Consider the following 18,230-nt stretch of genomic DNA (forward strand, 5'->3'; position numbering starts at 1 on the left):
ATGAGATCTATTAGGATAGATGAATACACAGCCTACTCACCTCTTAGGAAAACTGTAAAAGACTGAATCCTGAAATGTGGTTTATTGTTGGAATATCCTTGGAAAGCACTCAGAGCTTTTGCATCTATCATTTCAACTAGCTGTTTATCTTACAAAACAAACACGTGTAGAATGTTATATTTCTTAAGAATGGTACTTTAGCTTATTCTTTAAAGAGTAAGTAAATAAAAATGTATCAAAAGTAGAAAGATAATTTAGAACTAAAAATAAAACTACATAATTCTTACCACCAAGTACTCTAAATTTCATGTCTTCTCGCAGTGGTGAAGCACATAAACTGCATACAAAATCATTCCTCACTGTTGCAGACTCTGTAGCTCCAGGAATATGCACTCTTATATAATTAAACCCTAACAGAAAGTATTACATAGTCTATATAGCCAAATATTTGTTCACATTTAGTCATAATAATTTGTAATGGACTTTACTTAAAATATATAATTGGTTTTAAATGCAGTTTATTCCAGTTTACTATATGGTAACAAGTATAAGCTCTCAAAACTTCCTGGCTCTTTAAAAATTGCACACAGCCTCCATTTTAATCCCCCAACCAGAGTGGCAGAGTGAGTAAAGCATTGAATTGAGAATCAGGAGTTCTCAAGTGTCATATTTTTCTGTTCTTAAGATGAACAGCTTTATTGAATGTTCTGTGTTTCTCTCATGACTTGGGAGTCTCTCTCCCTGCCACCAAATAAAAATCAACAATTATGGTGTACTGGCTCTCCGAGCCACATACAACAATCATCAGAAATTTGAGAGCTGGGGCACACCTGCTGGGACTCAGAGCTTCAACCCCACTCCTGTTGAAGCCCGGTGTGCCCTGCAGGGCTGATGCCCTGAGACCCCCTACCCAGCTGGATAGAAGCCCCTACCCCACCACCCCACTGCACGGCAGAGGTCCCGAGCAGACCCCTCCCAGTCTGGTAGGCGGAGAATGAAGAGGAGGGGTTGCGAGCCACATTTAATGGTAAAAGAGCCGCATGTGGCTTGTGAGCCACAGTTTGGCCACCCCTAGGTTGTAGTTTTACCACTGGATGGCAGAATTGCTTATTACAGATTCTTAACCTCATCATGTTAGCCTGGTTTTGTGAGAAGCAGTCAGAGAGATGATATGTCTCTATGTGCTCCATTCAAAACTACATGAGGTCTCTGTGTTTATTATAATAAATATATGTCGTCTTGATTAAAACATAATTACAATGTGTTCTAAAATGAATATTCTAACATTGGGAATTAGCTTCTCTTTTATACCTTCACAGTCACTATGATTGTGAAAAACAATTTTAGGGGTTAATCCTCCAAAAGCTTTAGCACCAGAGTAATTTTATGCAGGGGAGAATAGTCTCATAGAACTCAAAGAAGTTATTAAAGTTAACAAGTCCTAGACTGCTGTGAAGGAATCAGTCCTAATCTAGTCCTGCTGTGTAGGCAGGAGTCTGACACTGGCCAAGTCTTCACTAGAAACTTTTGCTGGTATAAGAACACTGGTTAGAGTATGAGTCTTTACAACATTTGTATACAGGCAAAAAGCCCTAGTGTACATACAGTTTGCTGGCAAAAATGTTCTTTAATCAGTATAGCTTATTTTGTTCAGGGAACTGTTATAAGCTATATCGGCAAAAGAACTTGCCAGTATAAGATGTCTCTACTTAGAGGATGTGGGGGGGCGGGGGGAGTTTGCCGGTATACAGGCAAACCCTTTGTAGTGTAAATCTGGCCACTGACCAGAATAAATCAGAAAGTTGTGATGTTCTCACTACATCAAAATGCATCCTGGATATGCAGTTCCTTTGTGTAAATTATATAAAAATCTATACAGGAAAATGCCAAGTTTGTCTAGATTTTAATCTAAATAATGAGTTTGAGTTAATGGGCTAATCATAGAATCTTTTGAGTCTAGAACTTTTCTCATTTTACATTTTTTTTCTTACCTTCAGAAAATGGACAGGTTTCCTCAGAACAAAGGAATCTTGCTCCTTGTGTGTATTTCGTTACAGTTCCCATTGCAATCACTATTCCCTCTGACATATAAAATCTCTGAGATATGTAATCAAGTGGAAACTCACAAAGGCTGAGAACATAACTTGGCAGAGGAGGCAAGTGTGTTGGTTTCAACACTATATTAATCTCATGAGAGAAAAAGGGTTGCATTAAAACAAAAATCTTTTTTATTTGAAATGTTTAGTATAAATGACAAATACTCATGTACAAAACCCAGTGTGGTCCACGGTTACAAAAACATGTTCCAGGGACATGCCAAATAAGGTGAAAATAGCTCATAGTCACATATATCCACCTTCTCATACCCAGAGTATGCATGGCTAAGAAGTTCCAACTATTTTTTGTTTAGATTGATAGGACTGTTGAATGAAAGTGAAAATTAAAACTGAAAAATTAACACCAAAAAGATCTCTAAATACAACTTAATATTGTTTGAAAATTACTTTATTTTTATCTAAGCTGGTAAAAAGTTTAAACTCACTTGGGCCTCTGTCTGTAATTGTTCAATTAATGACAGTGTTTTAATAGCTATGAAACAGACCTGTAATTAAAAAATAAAATGATTTTGCAAAGAAAAATTTGGTTTAAAATGTTGAATACATTTCTGCGTCTGTAAACATACAAATTCACTTACCGACTGAAAAATCTGTGCAGCTTTCATGGGTTTGTGCAGAATCTGATTGCCAAGAGCTGCATCCAACTCAGCAATATCAGAAGGATTTATCGAAATAATGAATCGATAGACAGCATAACTTTGCTTTGAGTCTGTAAGAGCAGAGAATCAATATGCAACTGTCTCAGAGCACAAAATATAGAAATAAGGTATATTTTTCTTTAAACCAACTTTGTTTGGTCTGTCAATATCAATAGAAGGTTTACTGAATAAACAGTACCATTATATCGTTTGCAATCGTCCACAAATTTCTGAAGGCCACCACTCCTATCAAGGTAAATAAGGGCAACCTCCTTCATTTTCAGAAGATCTGGTCTCATCTTCCAATGAAGCTCTATGTTCTCTTTTATCAAAATGTTAGACTATATTAATATAAATCATAGGTGGTGGAATTAGGGTCAGAGCTCAAGAATGCTGTAATAATAAAATAAATAAGGATAAAACATATATAATAAAGACATCATACCTGTCAAAAGTGAAACCAGGCGCCAAGAAACTAAGCAAAGACAAATATTGCCTTCTTCTATAACATTACAAACAATGTAACTTTCAGAAATATTTTTGTCTGACTTCCCCTTTAAAATGGAAAATCCCTTGCTCACAAAGAAATACAGTATTAGGTTGTTACTGTAAATTTTCTAATAATAATGTTCCAGGATTTTGAGACAATGAACTATTTTGTGACTTTTAGAACTTGGAGAGCCAGAAAAGTGTGCCATTCTTTAGCAAAAATTCTAAGGTTTTTGTGTAGTATAGAGTTATAACCACCATAGGGAAAAAAAATCACACAATATTTCTGTGCATTAACTAAACAATGCCTTATGAGGAAGGGCAGTACAACCAGTCAGTCACAAGTTTTTACACAGAGTGAAAATTGCATTATATAGATTAACATTTAGATTAATGTTGTCATTTCCTTTATGTTTTCTAATTTAGGCCCTGATCTGTGCAGACGCTTATGCTAGTTCTTAATTTGAGTAAAACCAATGGAACTACTCATATGCATAAGTGTTTTCAGGACTGGGATGATATTTTGTAAACTCTTTGGGGTAGGCTGCTTGTACTCTTATTTGTTTGGTCTATATTGTACATTAGGCACAGCAATGTTGTTATACAAACACATCCAGGGGTGAGCTGCAGCGGGTTCGCACGGGTTCGCGGGAACCCGTTGTTAAATTTTAGCAGCCATTTTAGAACCGCTTGTTAAGGGCTGCTAAATTTAAGAAAAGTTCCCGCCCACTCCTCTCCTGCTCTGCCCCCTTCTCCTCCCCCTCCCCTGCTTCCCGCGAATCAGATGTTCGCGGGAAGCCTGAACAAGCAGCATGGAGGCAGCCAGCAGGTAAGCTGGGGCGCGGAGGTGCGGCTGGCTCAGCAGCTCCCGGTCCCAGACCGCGGCTCCCTCCAGCCCAGCGCCGGCCGGGGAGTCGGGCCCCGCGGCTGCCGCCGAGCGGCCGGGCCCCGGTGCCGGCCCGGGGAGTCGGGCCGAGCGGCCGGGCCCCGGTGCCGGCCCGGCCCGGGGAGTCGGGCCGAGCGGCTGGGCCCGGGTGCCGGCCCGGCCCGGGGAGTCGGGCCGAGCGGCCGGGCCCCGGTGCTGGCCCGGCCCGGGGAGTCGGCCCAGCCCGGGGAGTCGGGCCCCGCGGCGCCGGTCGTGGTCCTGGCAGAGTGGACCCGGTCCCCAGGCAGTGTGGTAAGGGGGCAGGGAGGGGGTGGGTTGTGGGGGGGTGGATAGGGGTCAGGGTAGTCAGAGGGCAGGGAACAGGGGGATTGAATGGGGGCAAGGGTCCCGGGGAGCAGTCAGGAAAGAGCAGGGTTGGATGGGGTGGTGGGGGCACTCAGGGACAGAGAGAAGGGGTAGTTGTATGGGGTAGGGGTTCTGGGGGGCCATTGAGAATGAGAGGAGGGGTTGGGTGGGGCGGCAAGGGGCAGTCAGGGGACAGGGAAGGGGGGGATGGGTCAGGGGTCTCGTAGTGTATGTGTTAAGGAACATGAGGGGTTGGATGGGGCACGACCCCCCCCCACGGAGGGGGGGGAAGGAGGGAACCCGTTGTTAAAATTTTGGAGGGAGGAGGGAACCCGTTGTTAAAAATTTGGCAGTTCATCACTGAACACATCAATAAGTAATCAAAAACCATATATGTTATTTCTTACTTTAAATTCTCCTTTCTCCAAATATCCAGGTCCACAGATTCTTCACTGGATCTTCAGGTCCCCTGCAAACTTAAGGAGGCGGAACCAGACCAGTCAGTCATCATGGACCTGGAGTTAAGCTCTGCACCAGAAGTGCCTATTTCCTATTCTCCTCTGCATCCAGATCCACAGATCCCACAGTGTGATTTTCACAGGATGCAGCACAATCAGGAAAAGTGACTTAGTCTAAACACTCATAAATATTTACAAATTTTTTAATTTAAAAAAATATATTTTTACTAAGACCTTACACATGTAGCACCTTCCAGCTAAATGTGGTTTAGACTGAAGATTGCTAGTCCAGTTTGTACATGTCTGTCTAGTTTGCTTCCTTCCAGATCTCATCTCCACAGAAATTCATTGTGATGGAATTCACCCCTGTGTTCAAACCTCACACACTATTGTAATAATCTTTGTACAAGGAATGTCTCGTGTGGTCTCATTAGAAAACTCGTAATTTGATGATCAGTGATATGGTAAAATGTGTGTAGCAGCTTTATGCATTAAGTTATAAATTTTCTCTGTTTGATGTTAAAAATACATGTGCAGACTCACATATCACCAAACTGGTCAAACAGACGTGTTTTTAACAAAGCGTATGCTTGTCTTAATTGGCATTAACACAGTAAACAGAGTTATCAACCAGAAAAGGGGAAAGGAGAAAACAAAGAGAGCTCACACAGTGAAAAAGCCCAGCAGGGAATAGCCTTCCTCCAATAGACTGCCTGTCTCCTGGTTCTCAGCTGGAAATGCTTTTCAAAGAGGGACTAAAACACTATAAAAAGGCAGGGCAAACACTCCAAGACACCCCTCTCCTCCCCTGCCCAATGTATTCTCTGCACCTTAAAAGGCAACGGCAATGGCAACAACTGTTGCATGTTAGGGGCAGTGTTCTGATCTGAAGAGTTTGGTCAGTAATGCTGCTGAAAGTATGTGTTGAGAAACTATGCTTGAATCTAATATAGTTTGTTAAATTAGGCATTAGAAAGTGTTTTATCTTTATTTTTCTTGTAATAATTTCTGATTTTTATGCCTCATTACTAGTACTCACTTAAAATATATCTCTTTGTAGTTAATAAACTTGGTTTATCTAATCCAGTGAGTTTATATTAAAATGTCTGGGTAACTATTTAAGGTAGTTAACCGTTGTATTCCCTTAAAGGAATGAGATTTAATATATTTGGACTGTCCAGGAGAGAACTGGGCAGTACAAGACATAAATTTCTGGGGGGAAATTCAGTAGTTGGGAGTTTGTTGGGATCATCCTGCAGCATAACCAAGCCTGGTGAGAGCCAGGGTGTGACCCGTTACACAAATACATCTGGGAGTGACCTTCCTGCTGGTGGCTGTTTCTGAGCAGTCCAGGTTGGAGGAGGCATTGCAAGGCACTCCAGGTTACAGGGCAGGGATGACAAAGCTGCCCAACAAGTCTGGGTAGCCAGGGGCAGCTCCAGGCACCAGCGCAGCAAACGCGGCCTGCCGGTCCCACGGCTTCGGCGGCAATTCGGTGGCAGGGACACCGATGGCACAGCACCGGCGGACCTCCTCCAGGTGCACTGCCAAATCCGCATTACCAGTGGACCTGCCGCTGAAAGCCGCCTGCCTGCCATGCTTGAGGTGGCAAAAAACATAAGAGCCGCCCCTGTGGGTAGCATCCTGGTATATCACATTCACCCTGTGCAGATGGCCAACACAAGACACCACTTAAGTCTTCAAAAATAGCTCTGGCCATCCACTGCAATTGAGGAAGCAGAAGTGGTGGGTTTTTCAGGGGGGCAGAGCTTACTCAAGGAAGATCTGTAGTATTTGTGGACGTAACTGTATTTTCCCTTTGCATTTATGTAAACATCTCAATGAGATAACTGGATGCTTATGGAGAGCTGTCTGTAAGCTGGGATAAGGCAAAACTATACATTGTGTGTGTCTTGTGGGCATGTGCAAGGGAATATGAAGGAAGGGCCTGAAGTGTTAATATGAAAAACTGGAACCGCAACATGAGGAATGATTCCATTAGAGTGTTCTCTAACTCCTGGGGATTGCTCCCACGTGACCTGCAGCTGCTTTGATAAATGCTGCTGTTTCTTAAAACCTCAAGGAAAATTGATCACATTCCATTAAATTCAAGCCATGCACATCCAATTTAACCACACCCATGCAGCCAGACAGTAACCATGCACAGACCAATCCAGCTACCCAGAGGTTCTTTCCCCCACCCCACTGACATTACACTGCTGCAGAGAGAAGAAAATATGGGACTGCTGCAGTTTAAAATACTGTTCATGTTGTTCCTAGACACACTTTGTTTGAACACTAGCTGGATACTTTGGCATGCTGAACTGCCCAGCCAGTGACACCCCCCCTCCAATTAACTTCCCTGCTGGCACCACTACCCCCCTTACCTGCTGGCACCTCTACACCCTCCCCACTACCCCCCCACCTGCTGGTACCTACACACCACCGCTGGCATCACTACACCCCCACATTGATGCACTACCCCATCTTACCCGGTAGCACCTCTACACCACCACTAACTCACTATCCCCCTTACCTGCTGGCACCACTACACCCCTCACCACAGACCCACAACCCTCCCTTGCCTGCTGGCACCTCTACACTCCCCCCCTTCCCCACTACCCCCCTTACCTGCTGGCACCACTACACCCCTCCCCCACTGACACACAGCTGCACCTTACCCGCTGGCCCAGCTACGCCCCCCTCCTCACTGGCACCCCTCCCACTCCGCCGGGCTTGTACACCCCGCTACAGCCCTGCCACGATACTGGCACAGTCAGCCGGTCAGGGGGAGGGGCGAGAGCTCCCAACGGGGAGGCGGGGGCAGGAGAGTGGCTGGGGGGGGTACTTCGGGCGCAGCGCCCTGCACCCCTCCCCTCGGCCGCTCACCCACAGACAGGCCTGGCTCTGAGGCGCCTGCCGCCTCCCTGCGCTGGGCTGGGCTCCGCGAGGCTGGGAGGAGCGGGTCGGAGTCCGGGCGCAACAGCGGCCCCAAGCGGCCGACTGGGGTCGTTGCACATGAAAAGTTCCTGGCTGGCGGGTGTCGGGGGAGAGGGCGCGAGGCCGCGCTGCCTCCCTGCTCGCGCCCCTCACCACACCCGGGCAGCGGCTGGGTCCCGGCTACTCTGAGAAGTGCCCCTCCCCCCCGCGATGCTCCTTCCTCCCCTACAGCGGAATACGTACTAACGCCGCCCAGCGGGCGCCAGCCTAAAACCCGGATTCCTCCCCGTACACGGTGCCCCCGCCCATCCAAGGCGCTCCCACCCAGGCCCAAGAGTGATGCAGCTGCAGAGCCACAGCAGCTGTCACCCGCCCCCAGACTGTTCTGTCCCCCAGCATGGAGGCCTCCCCCATTACCTACAGCCAGGGCTTAAATTCTCATAGAGCATTTCCTGAACCCCCTAGGCCTCCCTCCCCCACCTTCTATGAAAACTAAAGGGGGGGGTGTAGATACTCTGAAGAGCTGTCCCCGATTGGGCCTGTCCTCCTCAGGCAGGTTCTCCCTCTTCACTCTTCCAGGGCCTGCTGACTGCCTCTCTCGCTCCCTGGAGCTCCAGCGCTGCCTCCTGGAGTTTCCCTCCTTTTTTCTTACTCTCCTCCTCCCCCCTGGGAAAAAGATTTAAAGGGGCCATGCTCTCTAAACCCCAAAGGGGTTACATTTCCTTTTAACAATTTTTTTTCCTGGACCAACCTCTAACAAAGAGCCAACTGGAGCACAGACCAATGCATGGTTGGCTGCAATGTCACTACCACCACCATCAGTGGGTGGGGCATTCACTCAGGCCAGGGCTTTATAAAGCCGTGCACAAGCGACCAGGGAGCTTTGCGACCAGGGGCTGCTAACAGGGAGTTTCGCAAGGGAGTGTGGGAAGGGAGTGGGAGCCCCTCGCCAGCCGTAACCCCTTCGCTGTGCCCCCCCCCCCTAAAATCCTAAAACCTATAAACCAAACTACATTCTAAAACTACTTTCCTTAAACCACCCTTTCACTAACTAGGAGAGAATGCAGGCAGAAGCCCAGCAGCAGAGTGGGGGCTATCCAGTTTATTGCACCGACTGTCGCATGTATGATTACCTGCCCTGTGGGCGGACGGCGTATGTGTGCGGTCGGTGCAAGGAGCTCCTGGCCCTCAGAGACCATGTACGGACTTTGGAGGCCAGGGTGGCGGAACTGGAGGAGCTGAGAGAGGCAGAGAGGTATGTTGATGAGGCTTTCCGGGACACTGTAGAATTGTCCCACCTCCGCTCAGACAGCTCCTGTGCTGTTGAGGAGGAAGAAGGGCCCAGGGAAGTAGAGCAGTCAATGGGAGCAGAGGGAAACCTTCCCGTAGTTGGGACCCTCCTTCCAGATGGTGCTGGGGTTGCCTCTCGCAGTGAGGTTGCCTCTCCGGGGGAGGGAACTCCAGTTTCTAGGAAAAGGCAGGTGCGAGTAATGGGAGATTCGATTATTAGAAATGTAGATAGCTGGGTCTGTGATGACCGGGAGAACCGTATGGTGACTTGCCTGCCTGGTGCGAAGGTTGCGGATCTCTCGAGGCATCTAGATAGACTTATGTGTAGTGCTGGGGAGGAGCCGGTGGCCGTGGTACATGTAGGTACCAATGACATAGGGAAGGCTAGGAGAGATGTCCTGGAAGCCAAATTTAGGCTGCTAGGAAAGAGACTGAAATCCAGGACCTCTATGGTGGCATTTTCAGAAATGCTCCCAGTTCCACGCGCAGGGCCGGGTAGGCAGGCAGAGCTTCAGAGTCTCAATGCGTGGATGAGACGATGGTGTAGAGAGGAGGGGTTCACGTTCATTAGGAACTGGGGAAACTTCTGGGATGGGAGGAGCCTATACAGGAGAGATGGGCTCCACCTAAACCAAAGTGGAACCAGACTGCTGGCGCTAAACATTAAAAAGGTTGTAGAGCAGTTTTTAAACTAGGAGTAGGGGGAAAGCCGACTGCTGCAGAGGAGCGTGTGGATCGGACACAGACTTCTCTTAGGGGAGAGTCTGATGATAGAGAATCTCCAGGTTATAGTCAGGAGCAGAGGAATGAGAAGTATAATGTAAGGGCCGGATCAGATGATAAACAGTCACATAAAAAAGAATCTGGCACATCAGAAAAAGGCAGGCTAATAAACAGGGACAAGTTTTTAAAGTGCTTGTACACAAATGCCAGAAGTCTAAATAATAAGATGGGTGAACTAGAGTGCCTTGGGATAAAGGAGGATATAGATATAATAGGCATCACAGAAACCTGGTGGACTGAGAGCAATCAATGGGACACAATCATTCCGGGGTACAAAATATATCGGAAGGACAGAACAGGCCGTGCTGGGGGAGGAGTGGCACTATATGTTACAGAAAGTGTAGATTCAAATGAAGTAAAAATCTTAAGCGAATCCACAGGTTCCATAGAGTCTCTATGGATAGAAATTTCATGCTCTAGTAAAAATATAACAGTAGGGATCTATTATCGACCACCTGACCAGGACAGTAATAGTGATGATGAAATGCTAAGGGAAATTAGAGAGGCTATCAAAATTAAGAACCCAATAATAGTGGGGGATTTCAATTATCCCCATATTGACTGGGAACATTTCACTTCAGGACGAAATGCAGAGATAAAATTTCTCGATACTTTAAATGACTGCTTCATGGAGCAGCTGGTACGGGAACCCACAAGGGGAGAGGCGACTCTAGATTTAATCCTGAGTGGAGCGCAGGAGCTGGTCCAAGAGGTAACTGTAGCAGGACCGCTTGGAAATAGTGACCATAATACAATAGCATTCAACATCCCTGTGGTGGGAAAAACATCTCAACTGCCCAACACTGTGGCCTTTAATTTCAAAAGGGGGAACTATACAAAAATGAGGGGGTTAGTTAGACAAAAGTTAAAAGGTACAGTGACTAAAGTGAAATCCCTGCAAGTTGCATGGGCCCTTTTTAAAGACACCATAATAGAGGCCCAACTTCAATGTATACCCCAAATTAAGAAAAACAGTAAAAGAACTAAAAAAGAGCCACCGTGGCTTAACAACCATGTAAAAGAAGCAGTGAGAGATAAAAAGACTTCCTTTAAAAAGTGGAAGTCAAATCCTAGTGAGGCAAATAGAAAGGAGCACAAACACTGCCAACTTAAGTGCAAGAGTGTAATAAGAAAAGCCAAAGAGGAGTTTGAAGAACGGCTAGCCAAAAACTCCAAAGGTAATAACAAAATGTTTTTTAAGTACATCAGAAGCAGGAAGCCTGCTAAACAACCAGTGGGGCCCCTTGACAATCAAAATTCAAAAGGAGCGCTTAAAGATGATAAAGTCATTGCGGAGAAACTAAATGGATTCTTTGCTTCAGTCTTCACGGCTGAGGATGTTAGGGAGATTCCCAAACCTGAGCTGGCTTTTGTAGGTGACAAATCTGAGGAACTGTCACAGATTGAAGTGTCACTAGAGGTGGTTTTGGAATTAATTGATAAACTCAACATTAACAAGTCACCGGGACCAGATGGCATTCACCCAAGAGTTCTGAAAGAACTCAAATGTGAAGTTGCGGAACTATTAACTAAGGTTTGTAACCTGTCCTTTAAATCGGCTTCGGTACCCAATGACTGGAAGTTAGCTAATGTAACGCCAATATTTAAAAAGGGCTCTAGGGGTGATCCTGGCAATTACAGACCGGTAAGTCTAACGTCAGTACCGGGCAAATTAGTTGAAACAATAGTAAAGAATAAAATTGTCAGACACATAGAAAAACAAACTCTTGAGCAATAGTCAACATGGTTTCTGTAAAGGGAAATCGTGTCTTACTAATCTATTAGAGTTCTTTGAAGGGGTCAACAAACGTGGACAAGAGGGATCCGGTGGACATAGTGTACTTAGATTTCCAGAAAGCCTTTGACAAGGTCCCTCACCAAAGGCTCTTACGTAAATTAAGCTGTCATGGGATAAAAGGAAAGGTCCTTTCATGGATTGAGAACTGGTTAAAGGACAGGGAACAAAGGGTAGGAATTAATGGTAAATTGTCAGAATGGAGAGGGGTAACTAGTGGTGTTCCCCAAGGGTCAGTCCTAGGACCAATCCTATTCAATTTATTCATAAATGATCTGGAGAAAGGGGTAAACAGTGAGGTGGCAAAGTTTGCAGATGATACTAAACTACTCAAGATAGTTAAGACCAAAGCAGATTGTGAAGAACTTCAAAAAGATCTCACAAAACTAAGTGATTGGACAACAAAATGGCAAATGAAATTTAATGTGGATAAATGTAAAGTAATGCACATTGGAAAAAATAACCCCAACTATACATACATACATGATGGGGGCTAATTTAGCTACAACGAGTCAGGCAAAAGATCTTGGAGTTATCATGGATAGTTCTCTGAAGATGTCCACGCAGTGTGCAGAGGTGGTCAAAAAAGCAAACAGGATGTTAGGAATCATTAAAAAGGGGATAGAGAATAAGACTGAGAATATATTATTGCCCTTATATAAATCCATGGTACGCCCACATCTCGAATACTGTGTACAGATGTGGTGGTCTCACCTCAAAAAAGATATTCTAGCACTAGAAAAGGTTCAGAAAAGAGCAACTAAAATGATTAGGGGTTTAGAGAGGGTCCCATATGAGGAAAGATTAAAGAGGCTAGGACTCTTCAGTTTGGAAAAGAGAAGACTAAGGGGGGACATGATAGAGGTATATAAAATCATGAGTGATGTTGAGAAAGTGGATAAGGAAAAGTTATTTACTTATTCCCATAATACAAGAACTAGGGGTCACCAAATGAAATTAATAGGCAGCAGGTTTAAAACAAATAAAAGGAAGTTCTTCTTCACGCAGCGCACAGTCAACTTGTGGAACTCCTTACCTGAGGAGGTTGTGAAGGCTAGGACTATAACAATGTTTAAAAGGGGACTGGATAAATTCATGGTGGCTAAGTCCATAAATGGCTATTAGCCAGAATGGGTAAGAATGGTGTCCCTAGCCTCTGTTCGTCAGAGGATGGAGATGGATGGCAGGAGAGAGATCACTTGATCATTGCCTGTTAGGTTCACTCCCTCAGGGGCACCTGGCATTGGCCACTGTCGGTAGACAGATACTGGGCTAGATGGACCTTTGGTCTGACCCGGTACGGCCTTTCTTATGTTCTTATGTCCTTTATTTACACCAAGGGAGATTTTGTTATGAAAACTTTACAAAAAGGGGAGGCAGGCCAGCAGTTGCCTTCCTTAGTAACAGTAACTCCTAGTATTACTGCTAACAATGTCCTTCTACATATTTTTCCTGTATACATTTGTCCTTTACCTAGGAAAATGTTAAGCAAGCAAGCTACAACAAACAACTGGATCAAATTTCCCCTACGTATATTCTTACAAAACAACCAAAACACCATACTAGAAAATGCACTTCCCCTTTCTAGGGCCAGTCTCCAAATTGGTCTCATGTATTTGAAATTCAGATATTAAATCAAAGAAAACTTCTTGCGAGTTAGGGGGCAGCACTCAGGCTTTAGTAAGGAGTGCATAATGGTTTGTGTGTTCTGCTAAAGCTCGCTATTTCATAAGACTTTGCACTTTATATAGTGCATTACACTTTGAATTCTGTCTATGAATTAGTTTTAAAAGCTATAATGAAATCCTGGTAGAGGAGGAGTAACTTTCTGTCTTATGTAGAGAAGAAGTGCAAAAGCAAGAAAAACTGATTTACTATTAGTTTAAACCATACATGATGGATACTCAGAAGACTCCTGGTCTGCAGTTACAAATTTTCTCTTTGAGACTGAACTGAGGGGCTATATAGTTGACATTTCACTGCTTGGAAAAAATCCTTAAATTGGCACATTCCTCTTCTTGGTAATGCAGTGATATCACACCTTATTTAAAATTAGAAAGTTTAGGATACAAATAGCCAAAGAGAGAATCTTTACAAAACCAACACCTCAGGGAAAACATTTTATTGAAAAGAGGACAATAGAGGCTGAAATTAGCAGAATTATATCCCTTTCATTCCCTCTCTCCTTTTATTACTACTTCAGTTAGCTAGCAGAGGTACATGAGCAGACAGACACCTTGTGTCAATTCTTCATTGTTTCATCAGTGTTAATCATTGTGCAGGTGACATACAAAGGATTATTGCTGCAAGTGAGAAATTCACTTTGGTTTAACCTTCTGAGAATTTTCAACTGACATAGCATTCTAGGCATATTATTAGGACACCTGTAAGTATTATTAGAAATGCTACTTTCCCTAATCTTCACAAGGGATTCTATTCCACTGCAACAAGATCTGTAGATTAATGTTTATCTTTACTTGGGTTTTGTTTTGTTAGCTATGACACACAAGTTGCATTTTTGTGATAAGAGAAACTTCAACACTTGACAGAATTTTTTTTTTTTAAAGGAGTTAAGTTCTTATGGTAATTCAGTTAAAGGAACTGAAATGCATTGTGAAAAGTGTGCACCCACACTTACCAAGTGGCAGACAAACCTGTTATTTACAAGCAAAGTGAATCACAAGTATTACTGCTATAAGTCAATCACATTAAAACTGGAGCCAACTTTCAGGATGTATTGTGTTTAAAAAAAACCTCACACAAGTCGATCAATGTTAGCATTTTGGTTATATGTGCCTATCAAAAGAGAGACACACAGTGTACAATCTCTTCACATTCTTAAAAGTAATCAAAAGGTAGTTTAATAGTTATTTTTCCTAACTATTAAGTGAAGATTTAAGAGCTGATACATTAGAATATAGAAAGACAAGAAACTATGAATTCTGATACAGTTCATTTAGAATATATTAGTATTCCAGATACACACGAAATAATCCTACCTTTTGGCACCATCTCCTCTCTACAGGGTCATAGCAAGACTGCCTTTAAAATAAGCAATGATTATTGCTCTCCAACTCTTTGGAAAAATAGAATTTTAATGCAAAATATTTTTAGTGCAGTTGAGATTCAGATATTTCTTCATCAGAAATGGACATTATAGACAATGTATTTAGTAGTGTTACAAAATATTTGGGGCTAGTTTGTGCTACCCTTACTCGCTTTGAGTAGTGCTTTATTTCTCAAATAATCCAGTAGAAATTGAAAGGAATACTTCAGAAGTAAGGTATTTATGAAGAGGAGTAAGGATGGCAATTTGATCCTAAATGAGCAACTTTTCAGTTTGCAGATCCTTAAAGTATCCACTTATTCTTCAATGAGAAATTAAATTTTAGAGTAAGTAATGAATTTATATTTCAAAAGGTGATATAACAGGGGTAACATTTATCTTTTTTTAAACAATGATATACAAAAGACAATTGCATAGTTACAATTCAAGCACAAAGTCACTGTAAATAGTTACAAAGGCATTTATAAATGTGCTAAGTTTGCTGCTGCTGAAAGACAACTAAATCCCGGATAGGTATTAATGTAAACCTGGAGAAAAAACCGGTCAGTGTGTTTGCTTAAAAACAGATTAATGTAAAGGAACAGCTTTTAGAGATCTTCATTTTAAAAATATTTTTATGCAGCAGGTATAACAGTTTAAATCCCAAAGAAAGCCATCTGAAATGCCCAATTTCCTCATATACAGCAGAAAATGTTTGTTCATTGGTTTCAACCCTACATATAAAATGAGGCACTAGTTACACATATTCTGGACTATGTTCACACTCATGTTTCAGTCCATCTTCAGACTTGTACTTGTGCAGCATTTGTTGGCTCCTAACCTCCTAGGGAAACAAGTCTTCAGAAGGTGGTGCATAAGAAAATCCAACAAATGCATCATCTGCCTCTAGCACACTGGCATTTACAATGTTATAACCAGAGGAAATGCAAACTGAGTAAGGAACCATTTCTTCTGTAAAAGCTGCATCAAAATTCCTTATATCATCTGGGCCAACCTAAGAATGACACACACAAACCAGCATTAATCATATTAATATGGCATTTGTATTTTTAAATGCTTGTCTGTTAAATATTTTTCATTTTAGTAAAATTCAAAGCTGTCTACGTTATGACGTTCTCCCTTTCATAAAGAGAGCAGTTAAGAAAATCCCATCACTCTGTCCCTGAAAACAGCTACTGAAGCAGTTTGTTACGGGGTGTAATTCAGGCCAAAAGATCAAAGTGTCAGTAAATTTGCCAAATCCACATATACTGTGCAGTATTTCCAGAAGGAAAAAGACAAAGAAGTGCTGCTTCTTAAGAGATAATGAAAAAAGAGATACAAAAACAAGAAACCAACATCTCCTTTTTCTTCTCTTCACCCTCTTTCCTAGTCATGCATTCTCCTTCCTTTTTTAAAATTACTCCCCATCTTCCGGTCACTCTTCATTTTCCTGTTTTTATACCATTTTCTCTTTCTGCCCCTTTTCTTTACACAAGTTTGTGCTGTATTAGTATTTTTCTAAGAGAATTTGAGCTCAACTATGTGTATGACAAAAAGCAGCTCTCCTGAAATCAGCTTGGTGACCGACAAACACTGATTTCACTAGTGACAATTCTGCCAGTACTCTGATACTCTATTACGCTGGAGCAGCAACTGCAGTATGACAATAACTAGACAAAAATGGTACCCTCTTGCACTTCTTAGTGGGACCTCAAATTAAGAAAAAACCACAACTTAGAGGAGTGCTACCCTCACTACTTAAGCACACATAATGCATCAGACCTATTGGGTAGGAGCTGCCCATCACCCAAACAGTTGGAGATGTAGGGGGAAAGAAAGATCTCCCCTTCTCAGTAGTCAGGAGTGGAGAATGGGAGAACAGAAGGTGGAGAAAGGTCTCAGAGAGCTGTAAAACAAGTCACAGTGCAGTATTCTGACCCTGTGCCATAACATACAAGTCATGAAAGCACAACTTTATCACATTCTGATCCAAAACTATGACAAAAGCACAATGCAATGTCAGGATGGCATGCTGCTGACCTCATTCAATAACAAAAATGGCTCTCTAGCTCTTCTAATTTAAGTACCATTGCTCTAAACAGTTCAGAAATGGTCACCAACACTGTTTGAGAGGTACTGGGGTTGCCATTCTCTGCAACATTCAGATAGATGTTCTCACCCCATAGATTCTGCCCCACTACATGAAAAAATTCAGGAGATATAATCTAAATATATATATTGCACCTACCACATTAGGATTAAATGGTGGTGGAATCTTCTTCTGGAGAAGGTCAGCCCAGCTGAGAGATTCAAAGAAAGGATGCCTTTGAATTTCAAGCTGCAACAGAGAGCAAAGATAAACTTGGTTATTTCCACGATATACCCTACAGCACTGGAATACAATGTTGTTTCAGAGATCCTTCCAGCATGCTAGAGTAAGAGAGTTTCTTGGATTTGGTGCAGTAACGAGCAGGGGTGAAAGTAAGGCAGTATGGGCTGGTACAGCATAACAATAAAAAGTGATCGCTGGTACTGGCCCGTACAGCTGACTTATTGCCCCTTCTCCCACCCCTGCCACCTCCCTCCGGGGTTGCTGCCACTGGGGGTGGGAGGAGGATGGGGAAAAAAGGAGAAGCTGCCCTGGGGCTGGCGATTTAAAAGGGCCTGGGGCTCCGGCTGCCGCTGTCACAGCGGCAACCCCAGGCCCTTTAAAATCGCTGCTGGAGCCCCAGGCAGCGGGGGCCAGGCAGCATGGATGGTGGCTGGGGGACACTGACCCCCAGCCCCACCCAAGGCCCTTCCCCCTTCCAGGGGAATGGGGGGTGTCCCGGAGACAGCCTCCGTACTGTTAAGAGTTCAATTTTACTTTCATCTTGATGGTAATAAAGTTCAAGATCATTGTTTTACAATTTGTATTAGAAGGTATGGCTGGAGTGACTAAAATTTGATGGGGAAACATTTCTGAAAAGGCTGGCCAATACATTTTATTTTCTGCTTATATCGATGTCTTAAGCAAAATCTGGTTCCAAGAAGGTTTTTCAAGTAGTATTTATGTTAATGTTCCTGCTCCAAGCTAACAAAACTTACTAATATGAGCACTGTTCCAGATGGAACGCCTCCAGGAAATCCGCAGTATGTTTTCTGTTTATGTCTATAGTAAACAGTTATGTCCTCCCAAACATAACTGCCTTTCATTTACTGTGTGCTGCAGCAATTTAACAGAACTTTTAAGTTTGTGTATGACTAGATCAACACATTACAGAACATTAATAAGACTCTAAGCCTAAATACATCAATCGGGGGTAAAACTGCAAGATCAGATGATATCCTGCCTGCACAATTCTGTGACAACTTCTCTATGCAGCTTTACCCAAATTTAAGGAATACTGTCAAAATTATTTGATAGAAGTTTGTAAAACACTAGCCATTATTCGTAAAGC

At 43.3% G+C, this 18,230-nt stretch overlaps 2 protein-coding genes across 26 annotated transcripts in view; both read right to left on the reverse strand.

The window, feature by feature from the left end:
• The window catches only part of MCMDC2 (minichromosome maintenance domain containing 2), a 24,310-nt gene extending 15,258 nt beyond the window's left edge, over positions 1–9,052 (reverse strand). For 2 of the 18 annotated variants that reach the window (XM_045005829.1, XM_045005818.1), the window contains exons 1-8: positions 5,601–7,275; positions 4,883–4,951; positions 2,955–3,148; positions 2,696–2,826; positions 2,543–2,602; positions 1,992–2,187; positions 288–410; positions 41–148 (exon numbers count right to left, since the gene is read on the reverse strand). In XM_045005829.1, coding sequence (XP_044861764.1) covers positions 41–148; positions 288–410; positions 1,992–2,187; positions 2,543–2,602; positions 2,696–2,826; positions 2,955–3,054 — 718 coding nt within the window. In that variant the 5' untranslated portion in view covers positions 3,055–3,148; positions 4,883–4,951; positions 5,601–7,275. Of the gene's footprint in view, positions 1–40; positions 149–287; positions 411–1,991; positions 2,188–2,542; positions 2,603–2,695; positions 2,827–2,954; positions 3,149–4,882; positions 5,036–5,600; positions 7,278–7,822; positions 8,082–8,353; positions 8,511–8,624; positions 8,672–9,006 lie in introns of those variants that run through there. The other 16 variants (XM_045005819.1, XM_045005826.1, XM_045005825.1 and 13 more) reach the window with 16 other exon arrangements.
• A 4,796-nt stretch (positions 9,053–13,848) lies between these two features.
• Positions 13,849–18,230, reverse strand: part of LOC123363801 (serine/threonine-protein kinase Sgk3) — an 86,594-nt gene continuing 82,212 nt past the window's right edge. For all 8 annotated transcript variants that reach the window (XM_045005204.1, XM_045005200.1, XM_045005198.1 and 5 more), the window contains 2 exons: positions 17,039–17,128; positions 13,849–15,802 (listed from right to left, as the gene is read on the reverse strand). In XM_045005204.1, coding sequence (XP_044861139.1) covers positions 15,632–15,802; positions 17,039–17,128 — 261 coding nt within the window. In that variant the 3' untranslated portion in view covers positions 13,849–15,631. The remainder of the gene's footprint in view (positions 15,803–17,038; positions 17,129–18,230) is intronic.

Source organism: Mauremys mutica, chromosome 2 (assembly GCF_020497125.1).
Source record: "Mauremys mutica isolate MM-2020 ecotype Southern chromosome 2, ASM2049712v1, whole genome shotgun sequence".
NCBI lineage: Eukaryota > Metazoa > Chordata > Testudines > Geoemydidae > Mauremys > Mauremys mutica.